The following is a 13150-nucleotide window of genomic DNA, read 5'->3' as shown; positions in this document are numbered from 1 at the left end:
CCTTAAACTACGTAGAGGGTTCTTTACTGTAAGAGCAGCAAGGATGTGGAATTCCCTTCCACAGGCGGTGGTCTCAGCGGGTAGCATTGATAGCTTCAAGAAACTATTAGATAAACACCTGAATGATCGCAACATACAGGGATATATAATGTAATACTGACACATAATCACACACATAGGTTGGACTTGATGGACTTGTCTTTTTTCAACCTCACCTACTATGTAACTATGTAACTAAATTACCCTGTGCATAATGTACACCTGAACCCTGCAGCCTCTGCATAAAGCTTTCCTGAACCCTACACCCTGTGTGTAATGCATTCCTGGACCCTGCAACTTTGTGTAATACACTCCTGAACCCCGTCACCCTGTGCGTAACACACTCCTGAATCCTGTTTCTCTGTGAATTTACACACTCCTAATTTTACCAATGCCCCTTTAAGACCCTCCCACTGTGTAATTTTGCCACATCCACCATTTGACGAGGCATGCACAATGCGTCACATCACTACTGGCACAGGCGGTGGGGAAGTCTGCGAGTTCCTGCACCTTTTCTCTGACAAAAAAAAGCCCTGATAATACAGTACTGGATTTGTGTTTTCTTCAAATGTACACAGATTTTTTTAATGTTTGTCCTAGCAGACCCACTAATGTAGCCAGCTTCCACCCCCAGCCCCCATAGCAGCTGTGTGGACTAAGTTAACTAGGTCCCATACATTATTGGCTGCACCAAAACGCTGACCAAAAATTTCACTGACATTTAAGAACATTACAAAAATCCAAATCTGAATCTTATTCCCAGTAAAGAGTGAAATAAATAAAATAAAGAGGAAATGTTCCTTCCTTTTTCCTTTCTTTTGATCACAAAGGCACTTCATTAGTGGTTAAGCTTAAGGTTTTAGTCCTAGTAACAATAGTCAGGACAATGGTGAGGACACAGACAGCAATAAAAACCAGAGAAAGGTTCCATCCTTTCCACACTATATCCAAAACATAAAAAAACAAACATTTTACATACACTTTTGTTACATGTTTAATAATTAACAGTACAAAAACACTAATGTAGTATCATATTAGGAAACCAGACAAAAAAATCATTTAAATCGGCCTTACTGGCACCATCAAATAAACTTTTACTATGTAATAATATTCAGTTTGGAAGTTTTTAATCCCCCTCTATAGTTAGGGGCTGCTGTTTCTAGATAAGCCTGTGCTTAGTTTATGCATTGCTATATACTGTAGGTTCCTTTGTTGGGAACCCAGATACTTTTAAATTAGGGACCACGATTTATGGAAGTACTATAATGCAGCAGTATGGCTTCACATGTATTTGCAAATATAATTTAATAAACCTTGTATTGTTTAATACACGTACTGTTTTATACATATACTGAATACACACTCAAAAATGGTTGTACTAGGGGGCCATTGCTTACTACATACATCACTGCATCCTATGGTTGTTGCCACTTTAAATTCAGCAGATGACCTCAGCGGGAGGCGTTACATGGAGTTGTTTTACCATGTTGCGTAATGCTAGCAGTACTGCCATTGTACTTTGTACAGAAGAATCATTAGGCAAAGTGCACATTACAACAAATGCAAGACCCTGAAGCAAATAATTGAAGCTAGAAGATCATCTCAGAATTTATACCAAATATGTCAAAGTTAGAGCTTAACCCCTTTTTGTATTCTAATGTATTTTTACTAGTATTCACAGTCCTTATTTGTCTTTTCCTGTTGGATTTTGTGAAGAGAAAAAAGGGCCCACGGTTTCCTCCGGGTCCCAGAGGAGTGCCATTTCTAGGTAACATTCTACAGATTGACTTCAGACATCCAATGGCCTTTTTCAACCAGGTAAGCTATATACTGTATACTAGCTTCATAAGTTTACCTTAGTGTATGGCAATCCCTACCAATGAACTTTTCTTGCTCCCTAGAATTGTGTTACTGGTAGAATCAACAGGTGAAATATAGGAGAAAAAAAAAAGCAAAACCAGGCCAAGAAGTCCAGTACTGTCTTCCTACATCCCAGAATCTTCATCTCTGTCTTACCACACCATCATCTTTTATTTGGGAGCAGGCTCTGATTTCCTGATCAGTCACAGCCAGCTCCCTACTGCACATGCACAAGATGTCAGAACGCTGTGAGATTGGTTCTGTAGCCTCCTAGGATGTATGACATAATAAATGCGTGAGAATTATAAATACAATGCTAATACCAGAAAGCAAAACCAATAAAAATATTCAATCCAATAGAGAACTGGGAAATACACAATAGTAGCTTAAAGCTGAAGTTTAGATTTTCATTTTTTTGAATAGTTACATTGGTTTAGCTTGGATCAAAGTATGCATGTGTCATACCAGAAAGATCCCCACACAAGCTGCAAATCACTGAAGTAAGCATCACTATTACAGTAATTACTAGTGGATTCAGTGTCCCATGCTGAGTGGCTGCCCTGTTGCTTAGTGAACACAGGAGGTCACTCGCTCAGGATGGGTGCCATTCAGAGAACACTTTCATTTTCTCAAGTAATGCAAAGTGTTCTCTGATTGGACGAAGTGGCGTCACCACTCCCCATCTCTAATATTAGAGCAGGGACTTATGTGAGTGTACAATATATAAGTAAAGTGCTGCGTAAATTGTTGGTGCTATATAAATACCTGTAATAAATAATAATAATTAATAAATCAGCAATACAGGCTAAAAGTAAAACCGTGTTCAAAGTGCAAAAAGCTATAAAGAATAAAGAAGGGCATTTAAAAAATATTAAAATTAAGAAACATTATTGTCATTTTAATGTTCCTAAGAATTTAAAGTGTTATGCCCTGTACACACGGTCGGATTTTCCGACGGAAAAAGTGTGATCAGATTGTGTTGTCGGAAATTCCGATCGTGTGTGGGCTCCCATCTCAACTCGACATGCAGCTCATATGGTTTGGTTGGTCGGACTTTTTCCATCGGAATTTCCGACACACAAAGTTTGAGAGCAGGCTATAAAATTTTCCGACAACAAAATCCGATCGGTTAAATTCCGATCGTGTGTACACAAATCCGACGCACAAAGTGCCACGCATGCTCAGAATAAATTAAGAGAAGAAAGCTATTGGCTACTGCCCCGTTTATAGTCCCGACGTACGCGTTTTACGTCACCGTGTTCAGACCTATCGGATTTTCCAACAACTTTGTGCGACCGTGTGTATGCAAGACAAGTTTGAGCCAACATCCGTCTGAAAAAATCCATGGATTTTGTTGTCGGAATGTCCGATCGTGTGTACAGGGCATAAATCCAGTCTAACACTAAAATCCCTACATCTACAGACATCCACAATCTAACACTAACCTATCTAGCCCTGTAAAGAAGAAATCAGTATACATGCTTTTTTTTAAGCTGTTCCGATCTGGTCTCCAGAGGCAGACCTTTGCAGAGGACACAGTCGACAACGGCTGGGAAATGAATGGGGAGTAATGTTACCCATAGACTTACTATGGGGCTTCCGTTGTCGGACATGTCCCCTGCACCTGACTCCACAGCGAAGCCGCAGCTGACAGCTCAGTGTGGGATCGGGTCGCATCAGCTTCATGTATAGTGATGTATAGTGTATGTATAGCGATTTCTTCTTTACAGGGCTAGATAGTTTAGTGTTAGATCGTGAATGTCTATAGATGCAGGGATTTTATAGTGTTAGAGTGGACTTCTACTTTAACAAATATTTAAAAGGGAAATCAAGGCTGCTTTAATTCAAAAGAATGTTAGGTTGCAAATGAGAGTAGGATGAACTTCAAAAAATTCTTCAAATACAGTATATTAAAAGTAAAAATGAGTGCCCTCCTTGCTAGGGTTGCCACCTTTTCTTCAAGTCAAACCCGAACACTTTAGCGGCACTGTAATTATTTTTTACGGTATATACTATATAGTACATACATTTTGTGATTAAATAACAAGAGTCCCCTCTTACATCAGAGTCCAGAGAGTTCCCCTTTTAAAACCTGAATCCGCAGAGTTCCCCTTTACATCTGAATACGCAGAGTTTGCTCTTACATCTGAACTTACAGAATTCCCTTACACTGTAAGGGGGACTCTGCATACTGATGTAAGGGAGAACTCTGGGGACTCTGACATAAGGGATGCTCTGGAAACCCTTTTTTGGGAAACACTGAGAACTCTGATGTACGGAGAGGACTCTGATGTAAGGGGGAACACTGTGGCCTCTTGTGTAAAAGGGGAACTCTGATGTAAGGGGTGCTCTGTGAACCCTGATTTACCTTTGTGTACTCACTCAGAGGCAGGAGGCAGAATTCAGTCACAGACAGGGATGGATGGTGAGCTCATTCACCCCTTAGCAGTCAGCACCTCTCATCCAGATTTATCTACGTCTGCTGGGCTTCAAATGTCCCTCCCCCACTTCCCTTTTCTTATTGGATTGGAGTGTGGGCATACACAGAGGGATAGGGGCGGGAGAAAGAGGAGCAGATCAAGCCCTCTCTTCTCTCCTATCTGCACATGTTTTTGGTGGGGGAGCTGTTAGTGCTGACGTTGGGCAGTGTGAAAGATAGTGTAACAGACACTCTCGGCTTGGGCAACTGCAGCCAGCAACCCTGCTGGGAAGCCATGGTCCAGTCTGAATAATGTGTCTGGGTTTCAGGTGGTCTGAAACCCGGACACATGATTCAGAACCCGAACTGTCCGGGTGAATCCTGGACATTTGACAACCCTACTCCTTGCAGAGATAAGTCATGTCTCTTCTTGAAATGGTTCCTCTATGTACAAGTGGCACAGAATTAGTTGTGTTTGCACAGCAAGTTATCACTCAGCATCAGCACTGGTATAGACTTTGAACTGTTCTCACTCTGTCCAGTGATCTGTTGCAGGCTGATTGAAAAAAACAAAGCTTCTAACTTCGGCTTGTTCAATTAAGCTTTGACAATAAAACCTGGAACCTGATTGGTTTCTGTGCAGAGCTGCTCCAGATTCTGTGCGGACCAGTTAGTAAATCTCCCCCACAGAGTGTATATCATTACATAGTTGCATAGTTAGTCTGGTTGACTAACACGACACAAGTCCATCTAGCTCAACCATTAAAAGGATGAACAATCACACACACACACACACACACACACTCGCATACCCACAGAGCAAGGCAAAAAAGACCAGCAAAGATCCAATTTGCTCCAGCAGGGGAGATATTTCCTGGATCAACTTTACCTATAAATGTTAGTATCCAGTTATATTATGTACATTTAGTAAAGAACACATACCTTTTTTTAAAGCAATATACTGAGCTGGACAGAACCAGCTCTTGTGTGTGTAAATGTATACTGGATGACATTTACTTTCACTATGCATGCATCAAACGCTCGCATATGTGATTGCAATTTGATTTGATTCCCAAAAAAAAGTAATTTGTGCCCTCATCAACCAGAAAAAAATTTATCTTAACTGCTTCAGCCTCGGAAGATTTTACCCCCTTCCTGATCAGAGCACTTTTTGGGATTCGGCACTGCGTCACTTTAACTGACAATTGCGCGGTTGTGTGATGTTGTACCCAAACAAAATTGACATCCTTTTTTTCCCACAAATAGAGCTTTCTTTTGGTCGTATTTGATCACCTCTGCGGTTTTTATTTTTTTACGTTATAAACAAAAAAAGTGACAATTTTGAAAAAAAGCAATATTTTTTACTTTTTTTGCTATAATAAATATCCCCCAAAAATATATAAAAAAAAATTTTTTTCCTCAGTTTAGGCCGATATGTATTCTTCCACATATTTTTGGTAAAAAAATAGCAATAAACGTATATTGATTGGATTGCGCAAAAGTTATAGCGTCTATAACATAGGGGATAGTGTTATGGCATTTTTATTATTAATGTTTTTTATTAGTAATGGCGATGATCTGCGATTTTTATCTTGACTGCAACATTATGGCGGACACATCGGACACTTTTGACACTATTTTGGGACCATTGTCATTTGTACAGCGATCAGTCCTATATAAATGCACTGATTACTGTGTAAATGACACTGGCAGGGAAGGGGTTAACCAGTTCCCGACCGGCGCACGCCGATGTACGTCGGCAGAATGGCACGGCTGGGCAAATGGGCGTACCTGTACGTCCATTTGAATTCCCCGCCGTGCCTTTGCGTGTACGCCGCCCTCCGTGAGTCGGGTCGCGGATCCCGCGGACTCGATCGCCACGGAGATACCCGCGATCACCTCACGGAGAGGACAAATGGGGAGATGCTGATGTAAACAGCATCTCCCCATTCTGCCTAGTGACAAGTGTCACTTGATCTCTGCTCCCTGTCATCGGGAGCAGAGATCAGTGACGTCACACACCAGCCCATCCCCCTGACAGTTAGAAATCACTCCCCCAGGACACACTTAACCCCGCCCCCTAGTGGTTACCCCCTTCATTGCCAGTGTCATTTACACAGTAATAAATGCATTTTTAATCGCACTGATCGCTGTATAAATGACAATGGTCCCAAAAATGTGTCAAAAATGTCCGACATGTCCGCCATAACTAGTAAAGAAAAAATTATTTTAAAAATGCTATAAAACTATCCCCTATTTAGTAAACGCTATAACTTTTGCGCAAACCAATCAACGCTTATTGCGATTTTTTTTTTTTTTTTTTTACCAAAAATATGTAGAAGAATACGATGGGCCTAAACTGAGGAAAAAAAATGTTTTTTTTATATATTTTTGGGGATATTTATTATAGCAAAATGTTAAAAATAATGCATTTTATATTAATATTAATATTCTATTATATTGTTTATAGCGCAAAAAAAAAAAAAATCGCAGAGGTGATCAAATACCACCAAAAGGAAGCTCTATTTGTGGGAAAAAAAGGACGTCAATTTTGTTTGGGAGCCACGTCGCACGACCGCGCAATTGTCAGTTAAAGCGACGCAGTGCCGAATCGCAAAAAAACGCTCTGGTCAGGAAGGGGGTAAAATCTTCCGGGGCTGAAGCAGTTAAACACTAGGGGGAAATTAAGGGGTTAAGTGTGTCATAGGGAGTGATTTTAACTGGGGGGGGGGTGTGGGCTACCACAGACATAACAGCGATCACTGCTCCCGATGACAGGGAGCAGTAGATCCCTGTCATGTGACTAGGCAGAACCCATTTGCCCACCGCTGCCATTGTGCCGAAGTATATCGGCATGCAGCGGTCAGCAAGTGGTTAATGTCATGCTAATAATTCATGCAAACAGTTTTTTTTATTTCTCTGTGTCATATTACTAACCTGTGTGACAAAGAAGTATTATGATTAACTTTGAAAATTAAGATGAATGATATAGTGGTAATCCAGGGTATAGTGGGCTATATGAACATTGGATTTTGCTTTGCTGTTTTATATGTATCTTTAACCACTTGCTTACTGGGCACTTTTACCCCCTTCCTGCCCAGGCCAATTTTTAGCTTTCAGCGCTGTCACACTTTGAACGACAATTGCGCGGTCATGCACGACTGTACCAAAACTACATTTTAATCATTTTTTTTCACCCAAAGCCTTCTTTTGGTAGTATTTAGCACCACTGGGTTTTTTATTTTTTGTTAAAGAAACAAAAATGTCATAGTTTGTTATAAAATTTTGCAAACAGGTAATTTTTCTCCTTTACTGTTGTGCACTGATGAGGCTGCACCGATGGGCATTAATGAAGCTGCACTGATGAGCACTGATAAGGCAGCAGTGGTGGGCACTGATGAGGTGGCACTGGTAAGGCAGCAGTGGTGGGCACTGATGAGGTGGCACTGATGATCATTGATAGGTGGCACAGAGAGGTGGCACTGATGGGCATTGATAGGTGACACTGATAGCCAGCACTGATAGGTGACATTGATGATGAGGCACTGACGGGGACTGATTGGCAGCACTAATGGGCACTGATAGGTGGCACTGGTGGGCACTGATAGATAGCTCTGGTGGACACTAATGGACACTGATAGGTGGCACTGGTTGGCACGGATTAGCAGCACTGGCGAGCACAGATTGGGACCGATGTCCCTGTAACAGAAGTCGGTTACTGGCTTTCTTCTATTCTTCTCATGCTGATCATGAGGATAAAAAAAGCCAATAACTGGAGGCAGCATCATGCTGTGACAATGTTTTTTCAGCGGCAGGAACTGGGAGACTAGTCATGATCGAGGGAAAGATGAACGCAGCAATGTACAGAGACATCCTTGATGAAAACCTGCTCCAGAGCGCTCTGGACCTCTGACTGGGGCGAAGGTTCATCTTCCGACAGGACAATGACCCTAAGCACACAGCCAAGATAACAAAGGAGTGGCAATGGGACAACTCTGTGAATGTCCTTGAGTGGCCCAGCCAGAGCCCAGACTTGAACCTGATTGAACATTTCTGGAGAGATCTGAAAATGGCTGAGCACTGACGTTCCCCATTCAACCTGATGGATCTTGAGAGGTCCAGCAAAGAAGAATGAGAGAATAGGTGTACCAAGCTTGTAGCATCATACTCAAAAAGACTTGAGGCTAGAATTGGTGTCAAACGTGCTTCAACAAAGTATTGAGGAATGGCTGTGAATACTTATGTAGATGAGATTTTTTTTTGTTTTTTATTTTTAATAAATTTGCAAAGATTTCAAACAAACTTCTTTCACGTTGTCATTATGGGGTATTGTTTGTAGAATTTTGAGGAAAATAATGAATTTAATCGATTTTTGAATAGGTCTGTAACATAACAAAATATGGAGAAAGTGAAGAGCTTTCCAGATGCACTGTACACACAAATGTTTTTTCCTTTTCATTTCTATTTTAAAATAAATGGGTTGTTTTACAAGGTGAGAGTTTAGATATACTTTAAATATTTATATCTTGGCATTATACACAAATTATCATTACAATAAAATTCATGCAATATGTTTTCAACAGGTGAGGCAAAAGTTTGGAGACATTGTTAGTGTGCAGTTCTTCTGGCACAAGATAGTGGTGCTTAATGGATTTGAAGCAATGAAGGAAGCCTTAATCAACAGATCCGAGGATATAGCAGATCGCCCTCGTTTTCCTCTCTTTGAGAAGTTAGGATTCACAGACAACACAAAAGGTAACTTAAATAAAATGAATCAAAAGAATGTAGGCAGTATGTTAGTTAGAGAGATAATTTACTGTGGTATTTGGCCATGAGGTCATTTGGACCATTAGCTAATATTAGGAAGGGGGATTTCTAATGTACTCTTCTTTTTGCAGATTATTAATAAGTACAAAAAATGGCAAAAAAAATACATGCTGATCCTGCCAGAAAATCTGATAGTAGAATTTTTTCCTGTGCAGGACTTATCATTTTGCATTGTTCCCAGCTGGAGAAAATGAGAAGGGGGGGGGGGGGTTCTGTGGTCCCAACACACTTCCTGTCCTATGTCATGTCATGCTAGGACAGGAAGTGTGTTAGTGGCAGGGCCACTATGTAAAAATAAAGGGAAAAAAAGAAAATAAATGCAGCCACCACAACTGAAGACTGGTAAGCTGGAATATACCTTAAGGAATAGACCTTGCCTGTGACTCTGGAATTAAACAGACTGTGATATCTTCAGTGGGTCTATGATTATCAGGAAACCTGCTCTTTTTTTATGGTACTTTAAGCAAAGTGCCATTTTCTTGATCATTTATGTGGTAATGTGGTTATGTGTGTAAAATATTCCGGAAGCTGGAAATTACATTTTTACTGGCAGGAGAAAATCCAAAAAGGACGAGGATTCTCAATGTCATGTGACCAGCCTGATGACTTGAAAAAGGTAAGTATAGAAAAATCTAAAACTATGGAAGTAAGGGGCTTCCAAGGTAGAGGTGGGGGAAGGGGAGCAGCAGAGGGCAGGAGCTGAGCCCAGAATTAGATTTTAATCAGGCGTTCCCTCTGATTTTTCTGATCGCTCAAGAAGTATTGTATGTACAGTATATTCTTTCCTTTCCAGCAGTGGTGGCTGGTGCTCAATGTTTCTCAGACTCTCAGTGGCTTGCTAAATTAAAGTGGGCCGGTCTGGATGAAGTCCAGGGCCAAATTTTTGTCCCAGTCCAGCCCTGGGAGCAGGTGTGTTAAATTTGGTATTATCAGTCTCACTCGTTCATAATGGTCAATGGAAGTTTAACATGGCAACTCATGGCAAAGCAACGCCCCCCAGCGAGAGATGGATGGGTGGGAAGGCAGAGATCACCCCCCTGGTGGGAGATGGACGAACGGGAAGTCAGCGATCAGAGACCTCCTTAACCTTAGGAGGCAAGTGACGAGTCCTGGCCGGGATGACATTCTGATCTCTCCTCCTCCTCCCTCCACTGTCTGAGCCGGGGAGTGCTGGATGTGAGCTATCCCTGCTGCACATATTGTTCCTAATATGGCTTTTTCCTCACTCTGGGGCCTTCTCCTCCTGGCCGAAAAGGAAGTGGGTCCTAAGACTCCCTGGCCAATTGGGTCTCTTGATTGGCCAGGAGGAGAATCAGGAAGGCAATAGCGAATATCACCTCGCTATTGTCCCACAACTGGGTGGGCTTAGGGCGCAGTGCTCTACACCCAGAGCCCACCCTTTTCTAATCATGTGCTTCAAAAACAAAAAAGAACCCCATTGGAATCCATGCCTCCGGCGCCCTGATTGTAGGTTAGGGGCCGGGCGCATGGATTAGGGGGGCGGTGCCCCTGTGCCCCTTATGGATGGGCCGCCACTGTTTTCCAGTATGTTTAATTTAGTAAACTCTAAAGCCCCATACACACTATAGGACTTTGTACAAACTTTCCCTTGGATTTTTGTACAAAGGGCGTTGGCCAGAAGTTTGTCTTGCATACAGATGGCAGGACTTTTCCAGCCAACTTTCACCAAATCACGTGGTTTTTCACCTATTTACCACCACCCTTTGGTCAACTTCTGTATTGTTGTCTGATATTGTGTCAATCTCGCCACTTTTATGGGCGAGATTGACACCTTGCGAGCTGGGTTCACACTGGTGCGGGGATCCGAGTTGGATCCCCGCCAATGCCAGGCACTGTGTTTGCTAGGAATCTTGAGGAGGAACTCCAAGCCAAATTTTAAATAAAAAACCGGCATGGGTTCCCGACCCAGCAATTGTTGGATGTGTGTCAGGAAAAGACATCTGGAATATGACACAAAATGTAGAAGGCCAAATTTGACCATGTCTAAGAAGCGGTCAAGGTGTTTGTTATTTAGGCCTATTTTTTAGGTTATGTTGGCCTGACCTATTGGTGCGCCCCTTAAAATTTGGATTAACCCAGATAGAGCACAGTAACGGTTCTATGGTCAACACAAAAATTAAAGGCAATAAGGGACAGTCCTGTCTAGTGCCATTTGACAATTTGAAGTAGTTGGAATGCATCTTGTTAACCCGCACCACAGCCTGTGGAGTTGAGTAATAAGCCGAAACCCACAAAAGCATGTGAGATCCCAGACCTATGTATGAATGGGTTGAGCACAGAAATTGCCAGTTGACGTGATCAAAGGCCTTCTCAGTGGACAAAAGCATGAGGAGTGGAGAGGCCTTTGATCTCGCTAAGTGGATAAGGTTAATGACCCTAATAGTGTTGTCTCCTGCTTTCCGTTGGAGGATAAAACCTCCTTGAATGGGGTGGATGATTGAAGCTATATGAGAGATCAGTCTGTTGGCAAGAAACTTGGAAAATAGTCTAAGATCCCCATTGAGGAGGGCAATTGGTTTCTAACTATTGCATTTTGAGAGAACTTGTTTATGGAGCACCATGATATGTGCCCTGAGGGAGTCTGTTGGGAGGGATGACCCATCCACTATGGAATTGAAATTGCAAAGAAAATAGAGTGTGAGGCTATCTCTGAAGGTTTTATAGTACAATGTTGATAGACCATCAGGACTGGGGGCTTTACCCAATTTAGCTGACACGATAGCCGCATGAAGCTCCACATCCGAGATAGAGGCTTCAAGGGATTCTCGAGTCTCCTGAGCCTATTTTGGATAGCCTGAGACATGAAGAAATTACTTTAGAGCATATTGTTTGGTTGATGATAGTAAGATTGAATTTCCTGAGCTATGGAACCTGACCTGACGTGTTTGGCTCCCGATGGGGAAGAGATAGAGGAGATGTAGGTTTTCTGTTGCAGGCTCCTGAGGGCTGTCGTCAACACACAGCTCATAGAAGGACTTGTGTAGCTTCACAAGTTTCTGTTTAAGGTCATCCAATAGAAACAAATTACATTTCTCCCGAAGGGCCAGGAGTTCAAAGTGCACCACTAGGGCAAGAGACTTTTTGTGGAGGGCTTCCAAAGTGCGAAATTGTGCGTATAGGGTCTGACATTGGAGTGTTGATTCTTTTGACGGGCTCCATGCTTTATGAAGAGGCCCCTAGCCAGACTTTGTGGGCTTCCCACAGCTTTTAATTCTCTGGTGACCTCTAGCATACAGTGGGGAAAATTATTATTTGAACCCTTGCAGATTTTTTGAGGTTGTCCGCTTACAAAGAAATGAAGGGTCTATAATTTTTATCATAGGTGTATTTTAAGTGATAGAATATCAACCAAAAATCCAGAAAAATGAAGAAAGAAGCTTAGTGAGGAGACAACTGTTTTATTATTATTATTTGATTATTCGCAAATGGAAGAAATACAAAATAACTATCAATTGCCTTCATTCTTGAGCTCCATGCAAGATTTCATGTCATGGGGTAAGAATAATCATGAGAAAAGTGAGGGATCAGCCCAGAACTACATGGGAGGAGCTTGTGAATGATCTCAACACAGTTGGGACCACAGTCACCAAACAAACCATTGGTAACACAGAACGCTGCCATGAATTGAAATCCTGCAGCGCCTGCAAGGTTCCCCTCTTCAATTAGGCATATGTACAGACTTATCTGAAGTTTGCCAATGAAAATCTAAATGATTCAGAGAAGGATTGGGAGAAAGTGCTGTGATCAGATGTGACCAAAATTGAGCTCTTTGACATTAACTCAACTTGCCGTGTTTTGAGGAAGAAAAATGCTGACTATGACCCAAAGAACACCATCCCTACAGTCAAGCACAGAGGTGAAAACATTATGCTCTGGGGCTGTTTCTCTGCTAAAGGCCGACTTTGCTGCACTGAGGGGCCAATGGACGGGGGTCATGTTTTGTAAAATCTTGGATGAGAACCTTCTTCCCTCAGCCAGAACACT

General features: G+C 41.9%; 1 protein-coding gene across 1 annotated transcript in view; it reads left to right on the top strand.

Annotated features, from left to right (window-relative positions):
* Nucleotides 1-1508: 1508 nt before the first annotated feature.
* LOC141103295 (cytochrome P450 2D15-like) overlaps nt 1509-13150 on the top strand; it is a 110430-nt gene continuing 98788 nt past the window's right edge. The window contains exons 1-2 of the mRNA XM_073592721.1: nt 1509-1857; nt 8902-9073. Coding sequence (XP_073448822.1) covers nt 1660-1857; nt 8902-9073 — 370 coding nt within the window. The 5' untranslated portion in view covers nt 1509-1659. The remainder of the gene's footprint in view (nt 1858-8901; nt 9074-13150) is intronic.

Source organism: Aquarana catesbeiana, linkage group LG07 (assembly GCF_042186555.1).
Source record: "Aquarana catesbeiana isolate 2022-GZ linkage group LG07, ASM4218655v1, whole genome shotgun sequence".
Lineage (NCBI taxonomy): Eukaryota > Metazoa > Chordata > Amphibia > Anura > Ranidae > Aquarana > Aquarana catesbeiana.
Note: the sequence above shows the minus strand (reverse complement) of the source record. Positions and strands in the feature narration are given on the sequence as shown.